At 42.7% G+C, this 25,142-nt stretch overlaps 1 protein-coding gene across 3 annotated transcripts in view; it reads left to right on the top strand.

Moving 5' to 3' along the window:
- Positions 1-25,142, top strand: part of PCSK5 (proprotein convertase subtilisin/kexin type 5) — a 498,339-nt gene that overhangs the window by 371,248 nt on the left and 101,949 nt on the right. For all 3 annotated transcript variants that reach the window (XM_065908244.1, XM_065908247.1, XM_065908246.1), the window contains exon 21: positions 24,060-24,162. In XM_065908244.1, the coding sequence (XP_065764316.1) occupies positions 24,060-24,162 (103 nt within the window). The remainder of the gene's footprint in view (positions 1-24,059; positions 24,163-25,142) is intronic.

Genomic DNA, 25,142 nt, shown 5'->3' on the forward strand with positions numbered 1-25,142 from the left:
AGGTAGAGGAACCAGACATCAAGTTGCCAACATATGTCGGATCATAGAAAAAGAAAGCGAATTCTAGAAAAACATCTACTTCTGCTTCATTGACTACACTAAAGCCTTTGACTGTGTGGATCACAACAAGCTGTGGAAAATTCTTAAAGAGATGGGAATACCAGACCACCTTACCTGTCTCCTGAGAAACCTGTATGCAGGTCAAGAAGCAACAGTTAGAACTGGACATGGAACAATAGACTGGTTCAAAATTGGGAAAAGAGTGCACCAAGGTTGTATATTGTCACCCTGCTTATTTAACTTACATGCAGAGTACATCATGAGAAATGACAGGCTGGATGAATCACAAGCTGGAATCAAGACTGCCAGAAGAAATATCAACAACCTCATATATGCAGATGATACCACGCTAATAGCAGAAAGTGAAGAGGAACTAAAGAGCCTCTTGATGAGGGTGAAAGAAGACAGTGAAAAACCTTGAAACTCAACATTAAAAAAAAATAAGACCATGGCATCCAGTCCCATCACTTCATGGCAAATAGAAACGGAAGAAATGGAAGCAATGACAGACTTTATTTTCTTGGGCACCAAAAATATCACAGTGATGGCAGCCACGAAATTAAAAAGACACTTGCTCCTTGGAAGGAAAGCTATGACAAACCTAGATAGCATATTAAAAAGCAGAGACATCACTTTGCTAACAAAGGTCCATAAGTCAAAGCTATGGTTTTTCCAGTAGTCATGTACAGATGTGAGAGTCAGACCATAAAGAAGGCTGAGCACTGAAGAATTGATGCTTTTGAACTATGGTGCCAGAGAAGACTCTTGCGAGTCCCTTGGACTGCCAAGAAATCAAACCAGTCAATCCTAAAGGAAATCCACCTTGAGTAGTCACTGAAAGAACTGATGCTGAAGCTCCAATAATTTGGCCGCCTGATGTGAAGACTCAACTCACTGGAAAAGACCCTGATGCTGGGAAAGACTGAGGGCAGGAGGAGGCGACAGAGGATGAGATGGTTAGACAGCATCACCAACTCTATGGCATGAATCTGAGCAAACTCCGGGAGATAGTGGAGGACAGAGAAGCCTGGTGTGCTGCAGTCCATGGGTCACAAAGAATCAGACATGACTGAGCAACTGAACAACAATCCATCTCTAAATAAGTTCCAATACATCCTTCTCAGGATACAGATAGTTTAACATCATAATTACAATCACAGAATATGAAGGAAAGATGCCTGGATTCACACCTTGGCTCTGTTACTAACTAGGTATGAGATCTTGGTAAAAACCCACTTAATCTCTTGTGTCTCTGTCTCCCCATTTATAAAATGAGGATAATAATCATCTCTCTCCCCGGTAGGGATGTTGTGAGGACTGAAACACTTAAAATGGTTAAAACACTTGTGCTTATATATATTAGACACAATATGTGTTGGTTGTTATTTTTACCTGAGCCAGAAACTTTGGATACATCTTTGATGCCTCTTGCCTACATCTGACCCATCTCTAAACCTAGTTAACTTACCTCCTGACTGCCTCCTGCGTCTGTCCTCGTCACTCCATTTCTACCACTACCACATGAGGTTAGCTATCAAGATCATTTGCCAAAAGCAACCTGCAAACTATCCTCCTGCATCCTTTCCAGTTGATGCTTTACAAAGAAACCAAAATGACATTTAAAATATTCAAATCTTGCTGAAACTTTCTGACTTTTAGGTATATTAGGGGTCTTTTAAGACCCCGAAAGTTCTGCCCCTGACCCCAATTTCCTCTCTCTCTCTCTCCCTGTCTCAGTGTCTCTCTGACTCCCCACCTTTCACTCTGGCCTCCTTTCAGCTCCTCATGCTGGCCAATCTTCCCCTGATGTGGAATCTTTCCAGATGTGTCTCCCACGCCCCTCCTCCATGTCCAATTACTTCCTCCCTCAGTACTGCTGCAGTCACAATGTCACATACGCTTTTGTGATTATTTGACTGATAGCTGTCTACCATTCCAGAACCCAGTTGCTCTCTGAAAGCAGGAAGTGCATTTACCTTTCCTCACCATTGCATCTCTGTACTTAGCATGGTTACTGGCATGTAATATTTTGCTCAATAAACTTTGTTTTAATGAATGAATGAAAACACCGTGGCACAACTCTACCGGCAGGACCAGTAAGGGCTGATGTGTCTCACGGATTCACTCCTGCCTGGAGGGAGGGAGGGTGAGGATTAAATTTTGTTAGCTTCAAAACTTCAAGTCAGAGAAGGAAAGGGCAACCCACTCCAGTTGTCTTGACTGGGAAATCCCATGGACAGAGGAGCCTGGTGGGCTCCAGTCTGTGGGGTCTCAAAGAGTCAGACAAAACTGAGAAAGTAGCAGATGCTCGAGAGGCCCCAGAGCTTTTGATGGCAGAACAGTGGTTGAGGACCCCCAGCTCCCAGGCATCTTGATCCAGGCCTCTCTCACCAGTTATGAGTATGGAAAACTAGAATCTAAAATATGCCTGAGGGCGTTCCTAGTGGCTCAGTGGTAAAGAATCCCCACCTGCCAAGGCAGGGGATGCGGGCTCCATCCTTGGTCTGGGAAGATCCCACATGGCACAGAGCAGCTGAGCCCGTTCATCACAGCCACTGAGCCTGTGCTCTGGAGCCTGGGAGCTGCAACTACTGAAGTCTGTGGGCACTAGAGTCCATGCTCTGGAACAAGAGAAACCACCACAGTGAGAAGCCTACACACCACGACTAGAGGGTAGGCCCTGCTTGCCACAACTAGGGAAAAGCCCACGCAACAAGGAAAAGCCTGCACAGCCATAAATAAATAAAATCATTAAAAAAAAAAAACTTCAAGTCATTGGCTGGATAACTTGAGTAGACGCAACCTTTGCCCACATGTCACAAACTACGTTTGAAGCAGCTGAGCCAACACAAGAGGCGCAACCAGAAGTTGGTTCCGCAAAGGTATCCTCTCAAAATATGCTGTGCTTGATCGTCGTGTCCGACTCGCTGCGACGCCACGACTGTAGCCCGCCAGGCTCCTCTGTCCATGGGGATTCTCCAGGCAAGAATACTGGAGTGGGTTGCCATCCCTCCTCCAAGGGATCTTCCTGACCCAGAAATCGAACTGGGGTCTCCCGCATTGCAGGCAGATTCTTCACCAGCTGAGCTACCAGGGAAGCCCATCATCTCGAAATACACAGATCTTAAGGGTTACATAAAAAACAGAAGCTGAAAAATAGACTTTCCACATTCTCACTACTTGAAACCTATTATTTCTTTAGGGATTACTCTCTAGAAAGATCTTAACCCCGTCAAAAAAAAAAAAAAAAAATACATGTTAGTTTGCTACTATCCCACTACTATGTGAGACCTTATTTCCTCCCCAGCTCTGTGGGAGTAAAAAAACTCCATGACCCAGACCTGTAAAGAGCCACCTATGCTATTCCCACAGAATACAGTGTGAGGAAATGGCCAGACATTTGCAGACCACAGAGGGCTTCTTAGGGTTGGCAATTTTCTGTTTGATATCTATGTCAGAAAGGAACCCAACTAAAAGATATATCATTGGGGAATATTCAAGCTCACTAAATTCTTTTTTCCTTTTTCTTGCAAACATCATTTTAAATTCTTTTTCTTTTTTAAATTATGAAAGTATGATAACACATTTACAGGAGACTTCGCAAATACAGAACAAAGTTACATATAGTCTTACTATACATTGCAATTATTTTTAAGCAGATAAATTAAGATTTTTAGTTGGCGTTTCAATATCAAACTCTCAAAACATAATAGATGGAAAAGTAGGATACAGTAGACCTGAAAAGCGCTATGAACCAATTCAACATAATTAAGACTTATACAATTTTTACACAATATCTATTATATTCAACTTCTATTCAAATTCTATTCAACTTCCCATAGAATATAAACCAGGAGACACTGGAACATATCCAGAGACATAAAACAAGGGGCAAAAATTTCACGGTCTAAAGGTATTGAAAATACAGAGCCTGTTGTCTTATTGTGGGATTATGTTAGACATCAATATCAAAAGATATCTGAAAATAACCTACATATTTTCAAATGCAAAGTGACATTTACTGAGAGAGCTTCGACTTAGCCATTGAAAGCCTCAATAAAGTTAAATGACTGAAAAAATTTAAGCGTGATTGCAGAGAAGCATTTCAAAATGAGAAATTAATATCAAAATGAGAGATTAATATCAAAGATACTTTAAAAACATCATGTATTTGGAAATTAAATGTCTCCTTTTAAATGATAGGTATACCTAAGAAGCCATAACAAGGAAAATTAGAAAACATTGGCAACAGAGTAAAATGAAGAGAATTTATCAGAATTTGTTGCATGCAACTGAAGCTGCAATGTAGAATATTGAATAAGGTATGAAAACAAATAATGGACACTAACATAAAATTTTGTGAAATTTGAACAAAATCTGTACTTTAGTTAATGTTAAATTCCTGTTTTTTTGTTTTTTGTTTTTTTACAACACATGGTATTTCTTTATATTCTCAGAATTGGATTACAAGTTTCAAGCCTCATTCAAAAAAAAATTTTTTTTAAATCACTAAGTTAATAAGTTTTCTAGACTTATAGCAGTAATACTAGATGCCAGAATAAATAGAATTATATCAAAGTTTTGAGTGAATATAAATTAGAATTCTAGCATTCTATTCATACTTAGACAAACAAGTGGAACCAAAATGTCAAATATTTTAGCTAAGCAAAAATTCGTAAGTTTTTAAAATATATATTACATTATACACATGTATTGCATTATACATATACATATACCATTTACATATGGTGCTCAGTTATATCCAACTCTCTGCAACCCTTTGTACTGTAGTTTGCCAGGCTCCTCTGTCCATGGGATTTTTCAGACACAAATACTGAAGTGGGTTGCCATTTCCTTCTCTAGGGGATCTTCCCAACCCAGGGATCAAACCTATGTTTCCTGTGTCTCCTGCATGGCAGGCAGATTCTTTACTGCTGAGCGATTGGGGAAGTCCCCAATTTATATATATATACAAAAACTTTTCTACTACACTTGATAAGGCCTGAGAAAGAACAAAAAAAAAGAGAGAGCGAGAGATTGGAAACGTAAACTAAATGAAATGGGCAAGCTCACTAAATTCTTCTTGAAACTTGGAGAGTATGAAGATCAGGCTTCCTCCAGAATCTAATTCAGGCCCTGCCCCCATTCTGTGAGATGTGTTCTCTGGGCTTCTGATCACTATAGTTTGAACTTTCGGTCTCATAAGCTCCAAGAACACAGGGGTCACATCTAATTCTGAGAATTCCAGATGCAAGTAGGTGCTTTAAAAATGCTGATAATGATGTCAACAGAAGCAACATCAGTCCCTGGTGTTGTCCTAGGGTAATTATACAGATATTTATCTGTATCTAAAGGTTACAGAGGGCTTCCCCGGTGGCTCAGGTGGTAAAGAATCTGCCTGCAAAGTGGGAGACCGGGGTTCAATCCCTGGGTTGGGATAATCCCCTGGAGAAAGGAATGTCAACCAACTCCAGTCTTCTTGCCTGGAGAATCCCATGGACTGAGGAGCCTGGTGGGCTATAGTCCATGGGGTCACAGAGAATTGGACAAGACTGAGCAACTACACTTTCACTTTCACAATGATTACAAGCAGCAAATCCGCTCCAGGCAGTAAACAGAATTTCTGACTCTGTGCTGGATCCCCCCTCTTCTCTCTCATATCCACCACTGAAAGACTTTACACCACAGTCACCGATCTCTACAACAGTCTGGAATAGCCTTGTACTGTGCACATAGGCCACTTTTTGCCACTTGTGCTAAATACTAACTCAGAAGAGCAAGCAAGATGGTGACTGTCCTTCCAAAAGACTCGAAGAAGAACAGCAGGGAGCACCTGTTCTCAAACTGGAACAGATATCAGAATTACCTGAAGAGCTTGTTCAAACACAGATTGCTGCTGCCCCATCCCAGGTCTCTGATTCAGTATCTTTAAGGTGGAAGCTGAGAATTAATATCTCTAATAATGTAATCATTACATTCCTAATAATGCAATAACCAGGCGATGCTGATGCTGCTAGTCCCACCCTGAGAACCACTGGCATTGACCTTAGTCACAGACCTAGTCATTACACCAGAGAAATCTGGATTCAAGTCCCAGCTTGTCCATTTATTGTGTAACCATGGATGCATTACTGAGTCCCTCTAATCCTCACTTTCTTGATCTATTTTAAAAAAAAAAAAGCAATAATAGCACCAGATAATAATAACACAAGATAATGCATGGTGATAGACAAGGGTGCATACAAACCACCCCCTTCCTCTAAAGAGAAGGAACCCGTTTCCCTGTCCCATGCTCTGCCCTTCCTCAAGGATACAGGGTGCTCTCTGTGACTCTCCCTGGCAGGGCTGTTGTGGGATATTTGGGTGGTGGGCAGGGCACAGTGAATTCAGCCTCGGCCTGCCTCTCTCCAGAAGCATCCTGCCTACAAGGGTTCCTCAGCCCATCTCACAGAGAGAGAACCAGGCAACTGCCTTGACACTTCTGCAAGATCAGTATCCCACATGGCTTGCTGCCCTGAGACTGACAGGTTATTAGTTCATCCCCAGCCACAGAGCACTAATGGGGAACACTCCAGAGTTTGGACAACACATCATCAGACTCTCTACCACCAACGTGCCCTCGGAATCTTGATGTATCCATTTCCTATGGCTGCTATAACAAATAACCACACCTTGGTAGCTTAAAACATACACATTCATTCTCTTATTAGCATTTATCTAACATGAATTAATTAAACTATTCATTAACTCACCTTTTTACTAAATATTAATACTATGTGCCAAATACTGTCTAGACACAGGGGATATAATGAATGAGGAACCCTGCCTTCACAGCTTTTATACTGCAATGGAAGCTCAGTCAGTAAAGAATCTGCCTGCGGTACTGGAGACCAGGGTTCAATCCCGGAGTCGGGAAAATCCCCTGGAGAAGGAAATGGCAACCCACTCCAGTATTCTTACCTGCAAAATCCCACGGACAGAGGAGCCTGGTGGGCTATAGTCCATGGGTCGCAACAGTCAGACATGACTTAGTGACTAAACCACCACCAGAAACAGATAAATGCTAGAGAGAAAGTAACCTGACCTAGCAACATAGACTATGAAGAAAAAAATAAACCTAGAGAGGAAATACTATCCATGGATATAGTAGAGTGGGTAGTCAGTGCTCTGGGCAGGAGGTTAGGAGTAGAAGGACAGAGTTGGAGAAAGGGGCTCGGAAGTGCCAGGAGTTTCTCTGCTTAGAGTCTTGGGTTCAACAAGCTGGGGACCAGAGAGAGAGATGAGTTAACGGTGCAGACCAGGGCCCAGCTGTGAATGGCCCCAGATGCCCTGTAAAGGATCTAGACAGCATCATGTGCTCTGGAGAGCCACTGAAAAGTTTAAGCAGCCCTTCCTCAACATCCCATCCCCCAACAGCAACCAGGGCTCCAAGCAGGAAATCGTGGATGCTCTGGCCTCCTTTTCCACATCTAAGTATCAAACTTGGCAGACTTCACTGTGAAGTGCTACTGGTTTCCTTAAGCACCTCCTGCCTTTTCTTCCTCACTGAGACCCTTTGTGATTTATACTTTCAGAATTTTACTTTTAGAGCCTCCTCATATAGTGAGCCATCATCCCCCTTAGACTCCCTGTCAATTTCATTTTTAAAGTACTTTCTCTTAAAAATACTGTTAAGCCCCCTGGATCACATTTAACCCCCCACTCTTTATGGTTCTTTTTATGAGGATGTCCAAAAGATAGATCTATTATATTAACTATTAGTGCCTTAGGTAGCTCACAGTAATTCTGAATGCTCAGGCAGTTATTCTTTTTTCCAGCCCGGGTGGTTTCTCTGAAAAGTGGGCTGATGAAAACTGTGATGTGAATTTAGTTGGGAACGCCTGCTTGCCTGGATGTGCGGTCCCTGTCTGCTTCATCCCTCCACTTTACCTCCTGAAACATAACACTCCTACTAGCATGCTTTTGTCAACCAGTATCATTCTCTCTGCGAACTTCAATAAATTGGCAGTACACTTCTGCGCTGGAAAGACATTTTGCATTAAAAATTGGACTCATAGCGGGCAATCTGCCTGGGGACCACATGTCTAGGAAAGCAGTCATTTTTAACGACGGATATTACAAGTCTAGATAGAATAGGGCTAGTGTATTCTGAAGTGTAACTGTCTAGCCTACTGGAAGCAAAATTACTGTACTGCATGTTGGTAATTAACCTTGTCAAGTAACTTTCAGAACAACTCCAGCTTAATGCCTACACTCACATCTTGGGTTCTATAGCTGTTGTTTCTGGATCTCATTATATTCTATTTGCAACCTGCATCCCTTGCCAGCACTCCCCAATTTGCTTGCCCTATTTGCCTTGCTTTCCCTGTAGCATTGATTAGCTTCTAATTAGACAAAGTTTACTGGCTCATTGTCCTTGTGGTTTACTCTCTACCTCCTGTGTTTGAACCAGGGAACAGACTTGTGTCTAGCCCACCACTGTGTTCCAAATCCCTGGAAGCGTGCCTGGCATGCAGTAGGTGATCAAAAATTATGTTAAGTGAATGAATGCATACATTTCCACAGAGCTATCTACTACCAGATGACTTTTTGGCATTCCTGACTCCAAATAGATTATTTACCAAAATGTTCTGACAACTTTCGTGGTTTAGTCACTGAGTCGTGTTCGACTCTCTGTGACCCCATGGAGCTCTAGAAGTTTAATATGTGAGCTAAGTTGAATGTCACTATCAACAGCCTTCTGGTATCAAGTCCTTTGCCAACCAAGAAAAAGCACGGCTTCTATCATCTCTGGGTATTGCTTTGCCTTTATTTGTCTCTACAGTTTTCCCAAATCATCATTTCTTCTCCCCTCAGCATAGCTGAATACGGACACGTGACAGGTGAACTGAGTGATTTGGGATGAACTGTGTAAACTCTCATTTTCAGCTTTTTCATCTGTAAAAAAGGGATCTCCTAGGTGAATATAAGCTTGCCTGATAGTTAACTGATGAAACTTTCTTGAGAGATAGAGACTTTTCAAAGTGCTCATTCTCCTGAACTCAAATAATATTAAACTCATGCTCTCACCTTACCAGGCACTTAGCCAGATTGGTATAAGGACACTGCTCACTGCACCTTCCACAAGCATAGCCTCTGCTAGCGTGATGCGCCTTTAACCTGCTAATGCCAGTTCACTTACCTGAGACTCGTCACTGATCGAAAAGCATGTTATAGGATGGGCATGAAACACACGTAAGCATCTGAAATCACTATGATAAGAGCCCTTTGTAACAACTGACCCTCCTTCTGCATGGGTTTTATCTTTGAATGTCTACAGATGTTTGACTTTTCTGCCAAACAACCATCCCGGCCAAGAACAGGATGGCCCCACCACCGGAATGTGTAGGTGATGACATTTCTTTCATATCTTGGCATCTAAACATGACACTCTATCTAGTAATAATGCACTGAGCTCCTGATTGCTTATGGCATTGCTCTTGGCAGAATGCGCTGTGAACGCCTGCACTATATTTTACTCCATCAACTCTTGCTATACGTGTGTCGGACAGGGAACACAGCTGCTCAATGTTGAGCAGACCCAGAAAACAACCACTGTCAAAATCCTGCCTGGGGCATCTGTATAAACACACAGCACCATCCCCGATTTTCAAAACATCTGCCAGTTCATCCCAACCAGCTTCCCTCATGTTCTCGGGCCCTATCAATGCTACCACCACTTCTTTAATCCCTAAAGTTCAAGTCCATGGATTTGATTTCCTGTTCTCAGCTCATCTCCTGTGTGCTGCAGCCATCATTTATGAATAATCAGTAATTGTATTCATTCAATGCTTATTGTATGTCAGGCAGACTCCATGCTAAGTGCTTTTGAGTCCTTTATCAAATAGTTGTCACAACAACTTCATACAGTAGGGCTATTTGTATTCCATTTTGCAGCTATGGAAATGAGGTTAGAAGTAGAGCCCCAGATCACAAAGCCAGAAAGTGGTAGAGTCAGAATATGGATGCAGCTTTGTCACTAAACTGTACTGTATTCCCTCCTGTGGAGCATTAATCACCATATCTTCCCCTTTATTAGGCATTTTGAAGTTTCCAAAACATTGTCACAAGGCATATCACTTGATCCTCCAAATAAACCAGAGAACCAGGCAGGATATATTTTAACCCCACTGTCACAGAAGTAACTAAAGCTCAGCATTTACCTGATTTCCTCAAAGCCACATGTGCCCGAGTCCTGGATTCAAATCTGATTCTTTTCACTATTCTCATAAATATGTTTGTTTTTTTTCTTCTCATAGCAGCTATTTCTTCTTTGGAAATGACCGATATGTGAAATTTACTCAGAAGCCATTTTAGCCTACTAACTACAAAGACATTTCTGACAGGATTTTCCAAAAATGGAAGAGAATGAGTTCTCCCATTTCCTTTTCATTCAAACACTGGGCAGTCACTGGACTGGAAACCACTGAGACGATTAAGCCTGATCCCTAAGGGAGGGGCAGTAGTGAGTAGATAAGCTCCAAAATCCCCCTCTCCCTGAGAGCCTGTGACACTGTCTTCTCAAACCACCTTATCATCATGATTTGGGTTGCAATAGCTCCAGCTCCCTCACTCCAGGACTTCTGAAGCAACTTCCGAGCTGACTCTTCAGACTGTGCCCCCAGTTCAGTCAGTCTCCATGGAACAGGGTGATCATCCACCAAAGCTACCCTCATCAGTGATGCTCTTCCTAGATCTTCCGCAGCGTGTCTGATGTTCCATGATCTGGATCCTCTATCCAAACTCAGCTTTTGCTTCAGTCAATCCAAACATTTTCCTGATTCACAGACACATCATGCCTCGTCCAGCCTCCCAATCCTTTGCTTTCGAAGTATTCCCCTCCTGAAATATGGTCCATGTCCCCCATATTTTTCAGGCCCAAGTCACTGATTTCAGTACAACAAACATATATTTTTTGAATTTCTTCCCCCAAAACACAAAACAAGTCTAGGAACTATCTTCTACTCATGTGGTAAAGCCACGAGGACCCAAAACTAAACAAGAAATGGCCGTGTCTTCAGGGAGGGGTACAATGAGAACCAGATGCCCTGGGCAACCATTACATTTTGAACACTTGATTCTACACAACTTAGCAGCTGAAGAGCAGCAGCAGCCTAGCTTATTTATCTATTGTGCAGCAGAAACGAACACCATATTGAAACGCAATTACACTCCAATTTAAAAATAAATTAAAAAAAAAAAGAATCGTGCAGGCTGCACAACTGAGGTGTCTAGGATTTCATATTGTAAACTTATCCCCCCCCACACACACACACACAAATACCCCACCAGTTATCCGAATTTCCGTATTGTGGAAGAGGCCCATGACACTGGAAGTTAGCAGGGCCTGGGATAAATACCATCTCCACTATCTTCTGGGGAAAGGAGCACTGCAGAACCAGGATTAAAGAAGCAGAGTTTGGAATCTAAACTCTTGGGTTTAAGTCCCAACTCTGCCACCAGCTGGGAGACTGTAATAGGTCACTTTGTATCTCATTGCCTCAACTTTCTCAACAGAAAAATGAGGATCATTAAAAAAAAAAAAATAACAAAATACCAGCTGTACAGAGTCCTCCTCTCCCCATGGGGTTACTGTAAGGACTGATATAATACATGCCAAGTGCTCAGGACAATCCCGAGCATTCGGCCACCAGTGAGTAAGTGTGAGCTATTTGGCTTATCACTAATTCAGTGATCTTTGACAGATTAAATTTCCTGAGCCTCAGTTTCCTCATCTTCAAAATGAGAGCAGTGCTTACCTCTACAAGTTGGCTCTGAGAATTAAATGTGGAACCATCAAGAAAGCACCCAGCAACTATCCCAGAAAAGGTCCCCTTATATCTGATCCAGGACCTGGACTTCTAATCCCCAAAACACACATGACATCCTTCTCCTGTCTCTGCTCCTCTTAGCAGTTCTGCCTGCCCATTATTCATGCTACCGTAGTAAGTGCTTGTATTTATCCCATAGAAAATGCTGGCCTCTTACAAATTCATCTTTAGGAAATTACAACCTAAATTACACTCGACGATTGCATAACCAAAAGACCGATCAAGTTCCCGAGCCCACGGCAGCTCTTCCACATCCCATCCCTGCCCATTTTGGCGAACAGTGAGGGCAGAGAGAGGAACCGGCCCTCTCCTGCTCTGGGAGGACTAGGGGCCTCAGGCACTCACACCGTGTAAAATCTGGTTAAGATGAACATCAAGAGCAGCCTTGAAAGCAAAAAGGAGTCAAAGCAGGTCAGCCAGCCGCCAGAGGGAGTTTGGGAAGGGGAGGAGAGCCTGACTCATCAGCTCTGCCTGCGGGGATCTCAGGGAGTTTATAGGGAGCGCCAGGCTTCTGGAGTCCTGGATGCCGAGCCCCACCTCTCCGCCTGCTGGCTGCAGACCTGAAGCCAGGGGCTGGTCCCAGAGGGCCCAGGACTCCCTACCATGGGATCTGTTCCCCACAGTGATGCTGAAGAGCCCCTCCCCTAGCCGGGACAGTGATGTAAGTAAAGCAGGAAGATGCAGTGGCCCCTGGGGAGACCCTAAGGGTCTGCTTTGAGGTGGGCTTGGCTGTGAAGAGTGGCGGTCAGGCCCAGGGAGGAGAGGTTCCAGCACGTGTGCAAGTTTACACAGGAGAGAGCCCTGAGATTCACAGATAGTACAGCTGGTTCCAACACATACAAGCACTTCACCTGCTCCGGCCTCTCTCCTCTCGGAGAGGAAAGGCCAGCATATGGTCATCCAGGGGCTCAGTGGGAAAGAGAGGAATCCTGAAAAGTGGACAGGGAGACTAGGGCATTCTACGGAGGTGCCAAGTGAGCTCCTAGTCCTGGAGCCCATGCTCTGGGCAGAGCCTCAAGCTCTAATCAGACACAAACCATGCGGAAGGAGGCTGGTGGGCAGGGACGCACCTGAGACTCTTCCCTCTGACGCCCCGGGAGCCTGAGGCCCCTCGCCTCTCAACACGAGCTCCCCCACCCATGCCCCTGGCCACACATGGGGCACACAACCCTCACAACCTACAACACCGCTCCACTGCCACCGTCGTCTGCTTATATGTGCCGGCGTCCTGAAACAGAGAGGGAACACGTCATCTGTCCCGATGACGGCCAAAGAAAGAAGCTAGGGCCTGTCCTGGGCCTCTCACCTAAAGGAGAAGCGGGCTGTCCACGTGCAGAGCCCACCCCAGCATGCAGCACAGAACCCCACGCTCTGCGCCCGACTCTGCTTGGAGGAAGCCTCGTGTGCCTTCCCCAACTTTTACCTCCGCAGCCTGAGAAGGGCGCAGTCACGGCCTCAGATGTTTCCACAGCTAAATGCAGGGACAGCTGCCTGCTCTGATAGAGGGAGGCTGGCTCCAAGGGGCTGCTAATTATGTATGAAGATGACCTTGGCTGCACGAGGTACGTGAGCTGTGCGGGTTGTGTCTTGCGGCTGAATTGCCTTGAGAAGGGATTGTTCTCCATATACACATTGTTAATTTCAGTTGCCTCATTGCCATGGACCTATGCAGGCAATACATTCAAGTCCCCTCAAGGGTACTGAAGAAGGCACAATTTGGGATCCAGTAAGACCAGGATATATGAGTGACGGCCAGAGAGTTAACATTTTGATGCTTAAATTCCCAGTTAAGTTGATAGCCCCTGCCCTGGCTCATATGGTAAAGAATGTGCCTGCAATGCAGACTCGAGTTCAATCTCTGGGTCAAGAAGATCCCCTGGAGAAAAGAATGGCTACCTACTCCAGTATTTTTCCCTGGAGAATGCCATGGACAGAGGAGCCTGGCAGGCTACAGTCCATGGTGTCGCAAAGAGTCAGACACAACTGAGCGACTAACACTTTCACTTCCCCCTACCTTATTAATTTGAGGTTTAATGAGATAACACGCCAAAGTACATGATAACCACAGCTACCATTCTTTTATCCACTATGCAAAGCATTTTCAGGCCCATTTTCTCATTTGATCTCCACCACATTCTGTGAGAAAGAAAATATTATCCACGATACACAGTCCTCAGAAGAGGAATGTCAGGGAAATATGTGACTTGATTAATGTCAGGCAGCTGGAGAAGGAAGCCAAAATCAAACCCAGGTGGTGGGGATAACTCTGAAGTCTGTGCATTTACCCAAGACAATTCTTCCTCCTAGGCTGGCACTCCACTGGAGGCACAACTCAAATTTTGGTTCCGTGTCTTATTTCCATACATGAGTCTTTTCAAAAGCACAATCTGGCTACTCTCAACAGAACATATGGCAGCCTGACTCATCAAATGCTTCCCTGGTCACGAAGGGCCTGAGGTGTGCTGGGTACCATGCTCCACTCAGACCTGTCACTAGGCAAGCCGAACCATCTCTTAGAAGGCAGCAGCCCCTGCCCGAGGATGCGGAGAGGTAATGATGACCCAGAGAAGACTAAATTGTCAATTACCAGCTCAGGTGCGGGTGGAGCCCTAGGCCTTGGGAGGCAACTTCTTTCTCCTTCCAGGAGCTTCTCTTTCTCTTAATTAGCAATTAGTCCGCAACTTAGCGTTAGCAGGCAGGGCTTGAAGAAAGATTAAGGAAGGGAGAGGAAAGATTAAGGAAGGAAAAGGGAAAATTAAGGAAGGGAGAGGAAAGATTAAGGGAGGAAGAGGAAAGACAAAGACAGCACTTTGGATGTGTTACTGCAGAGCAAGAATAGAAGGTAATTTGAGGATGATCCTTCCCAGGGGCACTGGCATTGGGGAAGGGACAGTGGTGGTGCCTTGACGGGCTTGAGAGCATGGGTTTGGGCTTTTATGTTCATTTTATTTTTTAATTTTTGAAAAATTTTTATACAATTTTTAAAGGTGACTTTGCATTTACAGCTATTACAAAATATTGGCTATAGTTCCCATGTCGTAAAATACATCCTTGAGCCTATCTTGCATCCAAGTAGTTTGTTGACACCCACTCTCCCACCACCGCGGCCGCCACCACTGGTAACCACTAGTTTGTTCTCTGTACCCATGAGTCTGTTTCTTTTTTGTTCTATTCACTAGTTTAGATTCCACATACAAGGGATAACACACAGTACTCGTCTTTCTGTCTGACTTATTTCACTTAGTATAATAACCTCTTGGTCCATCCATGTTGTTGAAAATGGTAAAATTTTATTCTTTTTTATGGAATAGTAGTAGTGTTTTATACACACACACATGTATATACCATGTACCCATTCATCTGTTGATGGACACTTAGGTTACTTCCATATCTTGGCAATTGTAAACAATCCTGCTATGAACACTGGGCTGCATTATCTGTTCACATTGTCATTTGGGGATTTTTTTCGATAGGTACTCAGGAGTAAAATTGCGGGGTCGTATGGTAATCCTATTTTTCAGTTTTTTGAGAAACCTCCATACTGTTTTCCACAATGGCTGCACTAACTTACACTTTAAAAAAAAAGAGCAAGCTTTTTAACCAATAAAATAACCAACAACCAATAAAAGTGGTTATTTAAGGGAGGCTCTTTGGGTCACCATAGCAAAGAAAGAGGATGATAACAAGTCTCATCTTGTGCTTGTGTTCAGGACTCCCACCATCACAGAAAACATTTAGATTGTATTAAGATCCTTGGGAAAGACTTTGGGTTCAACCAATTTATGGGCTAGGACCTTTGTTTAGTTCAAAAGTGTCAGGAAGGCTCCATGAGCCACAACCCTGATAGTTTCACCTGCCATCTTCATCAGGTCTGAAGTGCAGGGAAATGATACAGTCCTTAAGGCCTCATAGCACCCATGATCACTCACTGGTTTATCGGAAACTTATAGGAAACTCTAGTCAACAACCTCTCCTTTCAAGTCACTCATTTTCTCAGTAAGTGTCACCCAAGCCTGACCTGCCTCAGGTAATCAATCATGTTTTCCAAAACGTAAACAAGTCATTCTCCCAAGTTATGGTCACTTACTTCCAACACTGGGTATTGAACCTCATATAACCCCTTACCATGAATGTATCAGAATCTGTACAGTTTCTACCATGAGTGGTCTCTGGTACAGATGGTGGGAACACTGAAAACATTACCTCCAAGGAAGAGAGGGATGGAGTGCCCAAAGAACCTGTAGAGAGTCTAGGTTCACTTACGGGGAGAGCAGAGAGCATTACAAAAGTTTGTAGACCTCCAACGAGCAAAAAAATGGTTCCGACCCACTGAACCCTGCTTGCGGGAAAGTGCTCACCGTTTCCCTCATCCACAGATTTAACAACAGGCTCTGTACATTTATTTTGTTTAATTACAGATAATCACACTCATGCCTCTTGTGTTCTCTTGTGCCCGATTCTAGAATCAACTGTTCAGTGTCTTTTTAATTTCAGCTTCCCTAACTAAGACTTACGAGTGATTTTTCACTAACATAAAGGCAATGCAAAATTCTCTTAATTGAGAAAAAGATATACAGCAACCAGTCCATCTATACTAAATTTTCATATAAATTGAAGGACCAGAGAGAGGTTACTATAATTCTGATAGTAAGCTATTTCTTAGGAGGTAGTTTATTTTGGTTTTGGACAGCAGTTAAGTACAGAGAAATCCCTTTACAGAGCTCCAACCAATTATTCTATTCATTAAAAAAAAAAGTGGAGGTTTCCCTTAAAGGTGTCTATCCTAGTGGACAGAATAAGCTGTTTCTAAGATCTCGATTCAATAAACAGAATTGTCTTTTAATAAATGGTGGCCATTGTATCAGAGAAAATAAATTTGGAGGGTTTATTCAATCACTGAGTAAATCTGTTTAGCGCACCATGCCTGCTCAAAGTTCATTTGTTTACATAGTGAATTCCTTTCTGATACCCTTACCTCATCAAGTGGTTTAGAGCAGACATGTGCTCAGTTCTCTCTCTTCATAAATAGCAAAGCTACTTGGAACTCCATAAGTGGAAATGAATTTGTACAAGGGAAATCTTGCAGAAAGAGCATGGGCTCAAACTCAGACACATCTGGGTCATAACCCAACACTGTGACTGACCTAGTTGAATGAATTTATGCAAAATTTTCAACTCTCTGAGCCTCAGTTTCTAACTTATAAAACAGACTGTTGTTTGGCTTAAACATTATATAGAACACTATTTCTAACATGGTACATGTCAGTGAATGGGGTTTGTGTGGTTGCTACATTACCACCCTCTTCAGGTATGTTGGCCAAGACTTCACACTGGATACATTTTTTTTAGATCCTCACTAGTTATCTATTTTATATAATACAAAGCAGTGTATATATGTCAATTCAAATTTCCCAATTCATCCCATCCATCCCCTTCCCCGCTTGGTATCTGGATAATATTTGTTCTCTACATCTGTGTCTCTATTTCCACTTTGCAGACAAGTTCATCTGTATCATTTTTCCTGATTCTACACATAAGTGATATTATATGATACTTGTTTTTTCCTTTCTGATTTCATTCTGTATGACAATCTTTAGGTCTATCCACGTCTCTGCAAATGGAACAACTGTCATTCCTTTTCATGGCTGAGTAATATTCCATTGTATATATGTACTGAATCTTCTTTATCCATTTCTCTGTTGATGGACATTTAGGTTGCTTCCATGACCTGGCTATTGTAAACAGTGCTTCAACGAACACTGGGGTGCATTCACTGGATACATTTTTTTTTTTTTTAAGAAGCCTGTGGTCAGGGTCCAAACAACAACAGCAGAAAAACTCAAAGGATCAACTCTTGATTCCTTCCTCTTCAGACAGCATGCAGGTTGAGGGAAACTAAGCATTTGCAATGTGTTGGATCCACATTTTATGATCTATCCTTTTTGCAGGAGTGCCAGTATATGTGGGGGGGTGGGTGCCAGACCAGCCTTTCAGAGCCTCTGCACAAACCACACAGAACACTAGTGCCTGAGAATGAAAATGCGATGAGATCAGCAAAGATAAGTTCAGCAACTAGAAAAGCCTGTGGGGGAGTAAGAAGGCGAAGCATTGGCAGGACAGGAGAGGGCAGAAGCAGCCCCCAGACACCTCCAGGCTATGGAAACACCTCTCCTTTGAGTCGCCTGATGTTCACGCTATCTTTGTAAATCCTAAGCGAAAGGAAACAGCATGCCAGCTGCCAGCTTTCTCCACTGTCATGAGCTTCATCCACTCATTTATCTCCATTAGTACATGTGGTCTCCCAAGACTCAGTGGAACAAACTAGCTCCCCAAGATGGTTGGTGCTTTTCAAATGCATCTCCACAGGCTGAAAATCCTGAGATTTTGGTTAAAACTAAGTATTGCCCTGATAAGAAATAAACTCATTGTGTAGGCTTCGTGTGTGTGGCAAAATGTACATAATATAAAATTTACCATTTTAATAACCAACAAAGACCTACTGTATAGCACAGAGAACTCTGCTCAATGCTATGCGGCAGCCTGGATGGGGACAGAAGTTTCAGGGAGAACGGATGCATGTGTATGCATGGCTGAGTCCCTCCACTATTCACCTGAAACTATCACGACATTGTTAACTGGCTGTACCCCAATACAAAATAAAAAGTTTAAAAATAAGATTTACCTTTTTAACCATTATTAATGTACAGTCCTACAGCATTAATTACTATTCACACTGTAGGGCAACCCGTACCGCCAAGGATGCATCACAAGAACTTTTTCATCTTCCCCTGCTGAAATTCTGTGCCCTTCAGGCAGTTAACTCCCCCATTCTATTTCCCCAGCTCCTGGCAACTTCCCTTTTACTTTCTGTTCCTCTGAAGTTGATGACTCTAGGTACCTCATATAAACGGAATATGTGATATTTGTCCTTTTGTGACTGATTTATTTCACTTAGCATATGTCTTCAAGGTTCATCCATGTTATAGCATGTATAAGAAATTTCCTTCTTTTTTTAAGGATGAATAACTGTGTCGACTTTTAAGTGAAGATATTACAGTCTCAGTTGATGGCCTCATATTTTGAGTCTCGCTATAAAACTCCACACTTAACGAGGCCTTAAAACCTGAACTATTTCATTAGTATATAACTTACAACTAGTTGAAAGTGTTACTGAGCATATTTATTTTAGCTGGTGAAACGTAATAAATATATAGATTTTTTTCATGAAAACTATCTTCACACAGTGAGTTGGAAACTAGTTATTGACATCCCTGCAGAGAAATAGTATTATTTGATTAGCACTTCTGGTTGTAGAGACATTCAGGAAGGTTACATTCTATGGTTTCTGGTATGTGAGTGCTAAGGCACTTAAACAGAGGTCTACAGATAATTCAGTTACCCCAAGGATGCTCACTGAAATAACTGGATCAAAAACCAAATGGCTGATTTCTTATCCAATGTCCTTCCTGATTTTCTCTAATTAATCACCCTTGATAAAAAGTTGTTTTAAACTCACATTATAATCTACTTATGTGCTTATTAGTTTACTGAGTTTATATATTTATTTGCTTAAATATTACAATAAATTTGGCTCTAATCATTAAAGAAATATTACAAGGTACAAAAGAAAGCATAGCATTTCCACAGGAGACATGAAGCTCTTCTGGCCCACGTAAGCCTGAAAAATATTGTCATGTGAGTCTCAACCAAATTTAGTATCTGTGGAGGATATAATCAATGTTCACCTATTCTGGATGATTTCACAAAGTTTATTTATAACTTAGACTTGTTGAAACAAACACATTCTGCAATGTTACCAAGAGGCAGAACAGGCAGACTAAGGCACTTTTACAAGAATTAATTTTTAAGCTGTGTCTGCAGAGACATCATTCCCAACCAGGAGACCCTAACTATCTCAGTGTCCTTTGCACTATTAGAAGATGAGAAAGAAACTAAAAGGAGAGTGAAAATTTTTTGATGACAGAAGAAAGATAATTTGGACATGATAATAATGAATGAAGACACCAGAAGAAAGAGCTTGTAGGATGATGTGGAGAACAAAAGTACTGACCCCTGAAGTCTGTGCTAGAAGTGATTTTTCCTAAGAATTTTGCATATCACGCCTGTCATAAACATTCAGCTTCATTGTGCAATGAAGACAGATGACAAGAATTTATTGTTCCAACAACCAAAAAAAAAAAAAAAGTAACTACGTTCTTGGAATCTGGGTTTTTTGTTTTTTTTTTTTTTTTGGTTCCAAATGTGCAGTGGAACTCTTGTGCCTCCAAGGGCTGGGGGTAGTAGTTTATGTAACTAGTCGGACATCTACATAAATATGAAAAATGGGGCAGGTTCCTCTCTTCTCATCTGTTTTAAAGCCAGAACTTGCTCTCAAGTTAAGAGGCGTGCAGACAGGAGAGAGATGAACAGTTTAGCTGTCCTACGCTGACTCTCTTACATAAGCTTCTGGGTTATGAGGTTTTCTCCATTTAGTTTCCAAATGGTAAGAGGGAAAAGGCTTGAAGAGTCACTTATTAGGGAAGAAAAATGCTTCGGAAGGCTTTAGGTTGGGGAGAACTTTTACAGATCAGAGGATGGTGGGAGACATGAAGAAAACACTAAAGAAAGACTGGTGGGGAAATACCCTGAGGAAAGACTAAGAGCTTTAGACAGAGAGTTGACAATGGCCAGGGGAGGGGGGAAAAAACAACATTAACTTCCTCTAAGACAGGGGACAAGTGAACAGTCAATAACACAGAAATTTTGACATTGAAAAAGAAATAAAAAATAAGATGCTGGGGGTACTCGGTATCTTAACAGCAAATTAGGTAGTGACATCACATTCTGAGAATGAGTGGGGATAAAATGGGTGGGACTTGGGTCTTGGAAAGGTTGGCCTAGTCCAAACAAGGAATGCAAGGGGGAACTAGACAGATGAATGAAAAAGATGACCAAGGAGCCTAGGGCTCCACCTAAGGGTAAGCTAGATTCATAGTGAGGCATAAGAAGGCTGTGTTGGGAGTGTGTACTTGAAATCTCAGAGATGGGGCAACTCCAAGTGATGATTATATCTAAGTTTGTATTCTGTGAACACCAAGAGAGACCATAAGAGGTGAGCAGATCAAGAAGTCCAAGTCCAAGCTGTCAGTGCCACCTACTGGCTTATGGAAGCCAAAGAGGAGGCAAATCAGATACAGAGTATAATTTAAAATGTTCACAGTAATAACTGGATAACCCTTGCTTGGCCTAGCCATGCATCATCTGTAATTACAAAGGAGATTCTGGGTATAGATACGGGATAACTCTCACAACCAGCTAAGAAGCATCCGATTTAGCAGAGCAAGGTGTGTTTAGTTTAAAATCCCACTCTAGCATTGACTCTGATATATCATGGAGGTTAAGGGAGACGGATACTAGGAGCTGGGAGACCCACATCACTGTGTCAGTTCCTACACGCATGGGCACCAAGGCAAAGGGATGGTCATTGCTTCTAGGTCTAGCAGAGTCTAGCATATGCCCTTGCTTCTCCGTTTAAGACTTTAACCTAGACTGTCCAAGAAATCAAAGGCATGTGGCCAGCATTTGTATTGTAACTTTCTCTTTACAAATCATTCTACCCAAAAATCTTTGCAAACCCAAGAAAAGAGCCTTTTAAAATTTGCATATCTAAATCTCACCGAGCACCTGGCACACAGATGTTCAAAAAATATCCATGGAATAAACGAGTGAGCTGTGTTCTCCATGATCCTAAATTTCTCTAGAAAACACTTTCTTTGGGTTTAGGAGTCTCTGTGACTGTCTCCCATTCCTGTTGCACTCAGAACACATCTTTTGAAAGACACATAGCTGTTACCTAACTCTGTAAACACAGATCATTTTCATTAGCCATGTAGGCATGATCTGCTTCTTCCTACCTGGTCCACCCTGGGTCCTCCTCTCCTCTTTACCCTGCTGATGCCTGGACTGAAAATCACACTGCTCAACTGACTGTGTCTCCTTCAGCAAAAATGGAAGAGATTTCAGCAAGGGCAATAACAAAGAGGTGAAATGGGGGAGCCTGAGTAAATAAAAAGAAGGCTGCAGAAATACAATGCCTGTATTGTAACCACCACTCCTACTAGACAGAAATTCCAGCTTTTTTCTGCCTCAGGATGCTGATTACCAAAAGTACAACTAGTCCATTCTAACACCTTTGTGGGAATTAGTAAAGGGTGCTCCCTACAGAGGCAGAGGCTGCCCACACCAGAGTGCCTGGCTTGGTGAGATGAACCTGGGGGGAGGGGTGGATTTCCACCTCAACTAGATGATTTGGGCTTTTAGCGCAGTGAACAATGCACATCTGCATTCTTTGCCCTCTCTGGTTCCTCACTCTTTAGGGGCTAGGACTTCTGGGAGTCACTCCTGGGCTAAGAACCACAATCCCATTTTAAAAATTATAATTTTCTGATCCACATTGCATCCTGGCAAGGAAGAAAAGAATCCAAGATATGCAGGGTGGGCCACTGTTAGATGCCTGTTCTGCTCTGAGTATATGCTCTTCCCCATTAATTAACAAAACCAATAGACCTAGTCTCTGTGAAAGGCTTTTTCGGCTATGTAAAGGCAAATTCTAGCTGCCTCTTCATTTTCACTTCTGGGGTCTAGTGCTAGCAAGTGGAAGATTTATGTAGGTAAGGTCTGCCTTACCCAACTCTGCTAGTTCAGTAAAGCTATGGGGAAAGGCAGAGGAGTGGATTCACTCCACTCCTCATCAGTAAAGTTCAAGTTTCCAGGGCTTTTTGCAAGGCAGCTACAATAAATCAGGCCGTGAACCTTGGAGTTTGAGTAAGACCATTTGACTTAACCAGGGGCAAGTCTTGTCCCATCCCTCTTCTGGCTGGCTGGATCTCAAACTGACAATGTTCAACAGGCTTACAGGGCTGTGAAAGTTGGAAGTGAGATAGGGGGGCAAGTGAAGGTTGTGACTCGACTGAAATCTGAAACTATATTTCCTGGGTGTAATCAGTTTCCAGATCATACAAAGTGGGTCTTTGGATCTGACTGAGACATTTTTCCACATTTTTTTTTTCTTTTTAAGACAATGACAATGTAGTGTGAATAAAGGGTTGAATTCAAAGAATGGAGACCCATTACTGGATTATCACCAGCAATAAGCCCGGCTTCTCTCCACTGCCTTTGCCACGTGAAAAAATTTTTAAATGTCCCCAAGTGTGTGAAACTTTTATGGAACATTCATGTGGGAAGGACTCATATGGGTTTTTCCTTGGGAAAGATGAACTTCTCTGGCTATCTCCTTACTGTTATTCTCTCAGGGTGAGATGCAACTCACATCTGTCCAATGTCAGCCAAGATTCAATTGGCATTTCTGACTAGTAATCACAACCAACCCCTCACCCGGAGCAGTGGCACAAGATCTGGGCAGGTCATGCCTGTGGCTTGACCTCAACCAGGGTTATACCTGGGGTCTCTGTGGGCCAGGAGCCCTCAGGTTTTAACAGGAAAGTTAGTAGGAACTCGATAAAGGGGTCCTGTGGGACACCCCACCCCAGCCTTTACTACTTGTATAACACATGTAACACTTATATAACATCTATAACACATGTTGACTAGATTCAGAATTATGTCACTGCCTCGTAACTTTTTGACGTTCTAACTTCTGGGACCCTTGGGAGAGTAACAGTTTTAGCTATAAAGGAAATCAACTCTGAATATTCATTGGAAGGACTGGTGCTGAAGTTGAAGCTCCAATACTTTGGCCACCTGATGCCAAGAGCTGACTCACTGGGAAAGACCGTGATGCTGGCAAAGACTGAAGGCAGGAGGAGAAGGGGACAAGAGAGGATGAGATGTTTGGATGGCATCACTGACTCAATGGACATGAGTGTGAGCAAACTCTGGGAGATAGTGAAGGACAGGGAGGCCTGGCGTGCTGAAGTTCACAGGGTTGCAAAGCGTTGGACTCGACTTAGCAACTGAACAACAACAACATGAGGTCAGGATTTAGGATTGGTTGCTGAGCCATTCGAGGTCTCTTCTCTCTGAACTGTCTCCACTGTTTTTTCACAGCCACAGAGTGATCTGGCTGCTCTCATGTAGAAATCAGATAAACAACTAGATTTTGTTCCCCAGGAGAATACGTCGATGAGCACGGCCACTGCCAGATCTGCGAAGCCTCGTGTGCCCAGTGCCGAGGACCAACCCAGGAAGACTGCACAGGCTGCCCTCTCACAAGGTGAGGGACCTTTCTCAGTATCTCCTGGGGCTGCAAGCTCATGAAAGGCAGGATGGAGAGAAAGGGTGCTCACCACCTGGAGGGACCCCTTGGCGTTACAAAAAAAAAAAAAAATCATATTCCTTCCCCTGACATAGAAAACCACCGTGGTCTGGCCACAGCTCACTTCTTTTGCATCCTCTTGCCATGGTACCCCATAACCACCATAAGAATAGGTTCCCTGGACACTAGATAAGCTTTCTCATCAATGAAGGCAGTAGTGGCTTTGATGCCTAGAATCTCATCCCTTTCTGCACACCAATCCTTCAACCATCATCTCCATCTGCTGAATCTACTCACATTTCTAGAGTCAATTCAAGGGTGAACTGTTCTATGAAAGCATTTGTTATCTCTTTCCAATAGAATTAACCTCACCTTTATGTCCCCTATACTCTGTACAAACTTCCAAAAGTGCACTTGTGACTGACATGTTAAGACACTGATTCACAAATCTATTTGTTAGACTGTAAGCCCATTAAAATACTCATCTTTGTATCTCCACTATCTATCACAGTCCTAAGAAAATAGTAGCCACTCAGTCAATGTTTGATAACTGAACGGATGAGGAAATAGCAAATCTCTGAATGGGACGAGCATCTTTGCTAATCACTGAGAATCTCTAGTGAAGAGAGCTGGGAGCACACTGTATTTTTTAATCAATACTCCTCTATTAATAATTCTAGTATTTAATATTTGTTAATCAAGATCAATAAAATGAGGCTGCTCCAGTGGCAAGTAAATCTCTAGCATAGACATCCCCTCTGCCATGCACAAGAGTTATTTCATCTAATTCTTTATCTGGACTCTAATACCATGAGCAGGAACTGTTGAGTATTTGCCTCTCTATTCTCTAGTGATCAGCACACAGTAATATATCAATAAATATATGTTTTACCAAACCTGATAAAGTATATAATTAACATCATGAGCTTGGCTCTCCA

The sequence above is a fragment of the Muntiacus reevesi genome, chromosome 17 (assembly GCF_963930625.1).
Source record: "Muntiacus reevesi chromosome 17, mMunRee1.1, whole genome shotgun sequence".
In the NCBI taxonomy this organism is placed as follows: domain Eukaryota; kingdom Metazoa; phylum Chordata; class Mammalia; order Artiodactyla; family Cervidae; genus Muntiacus; species Muntiacus reevesi.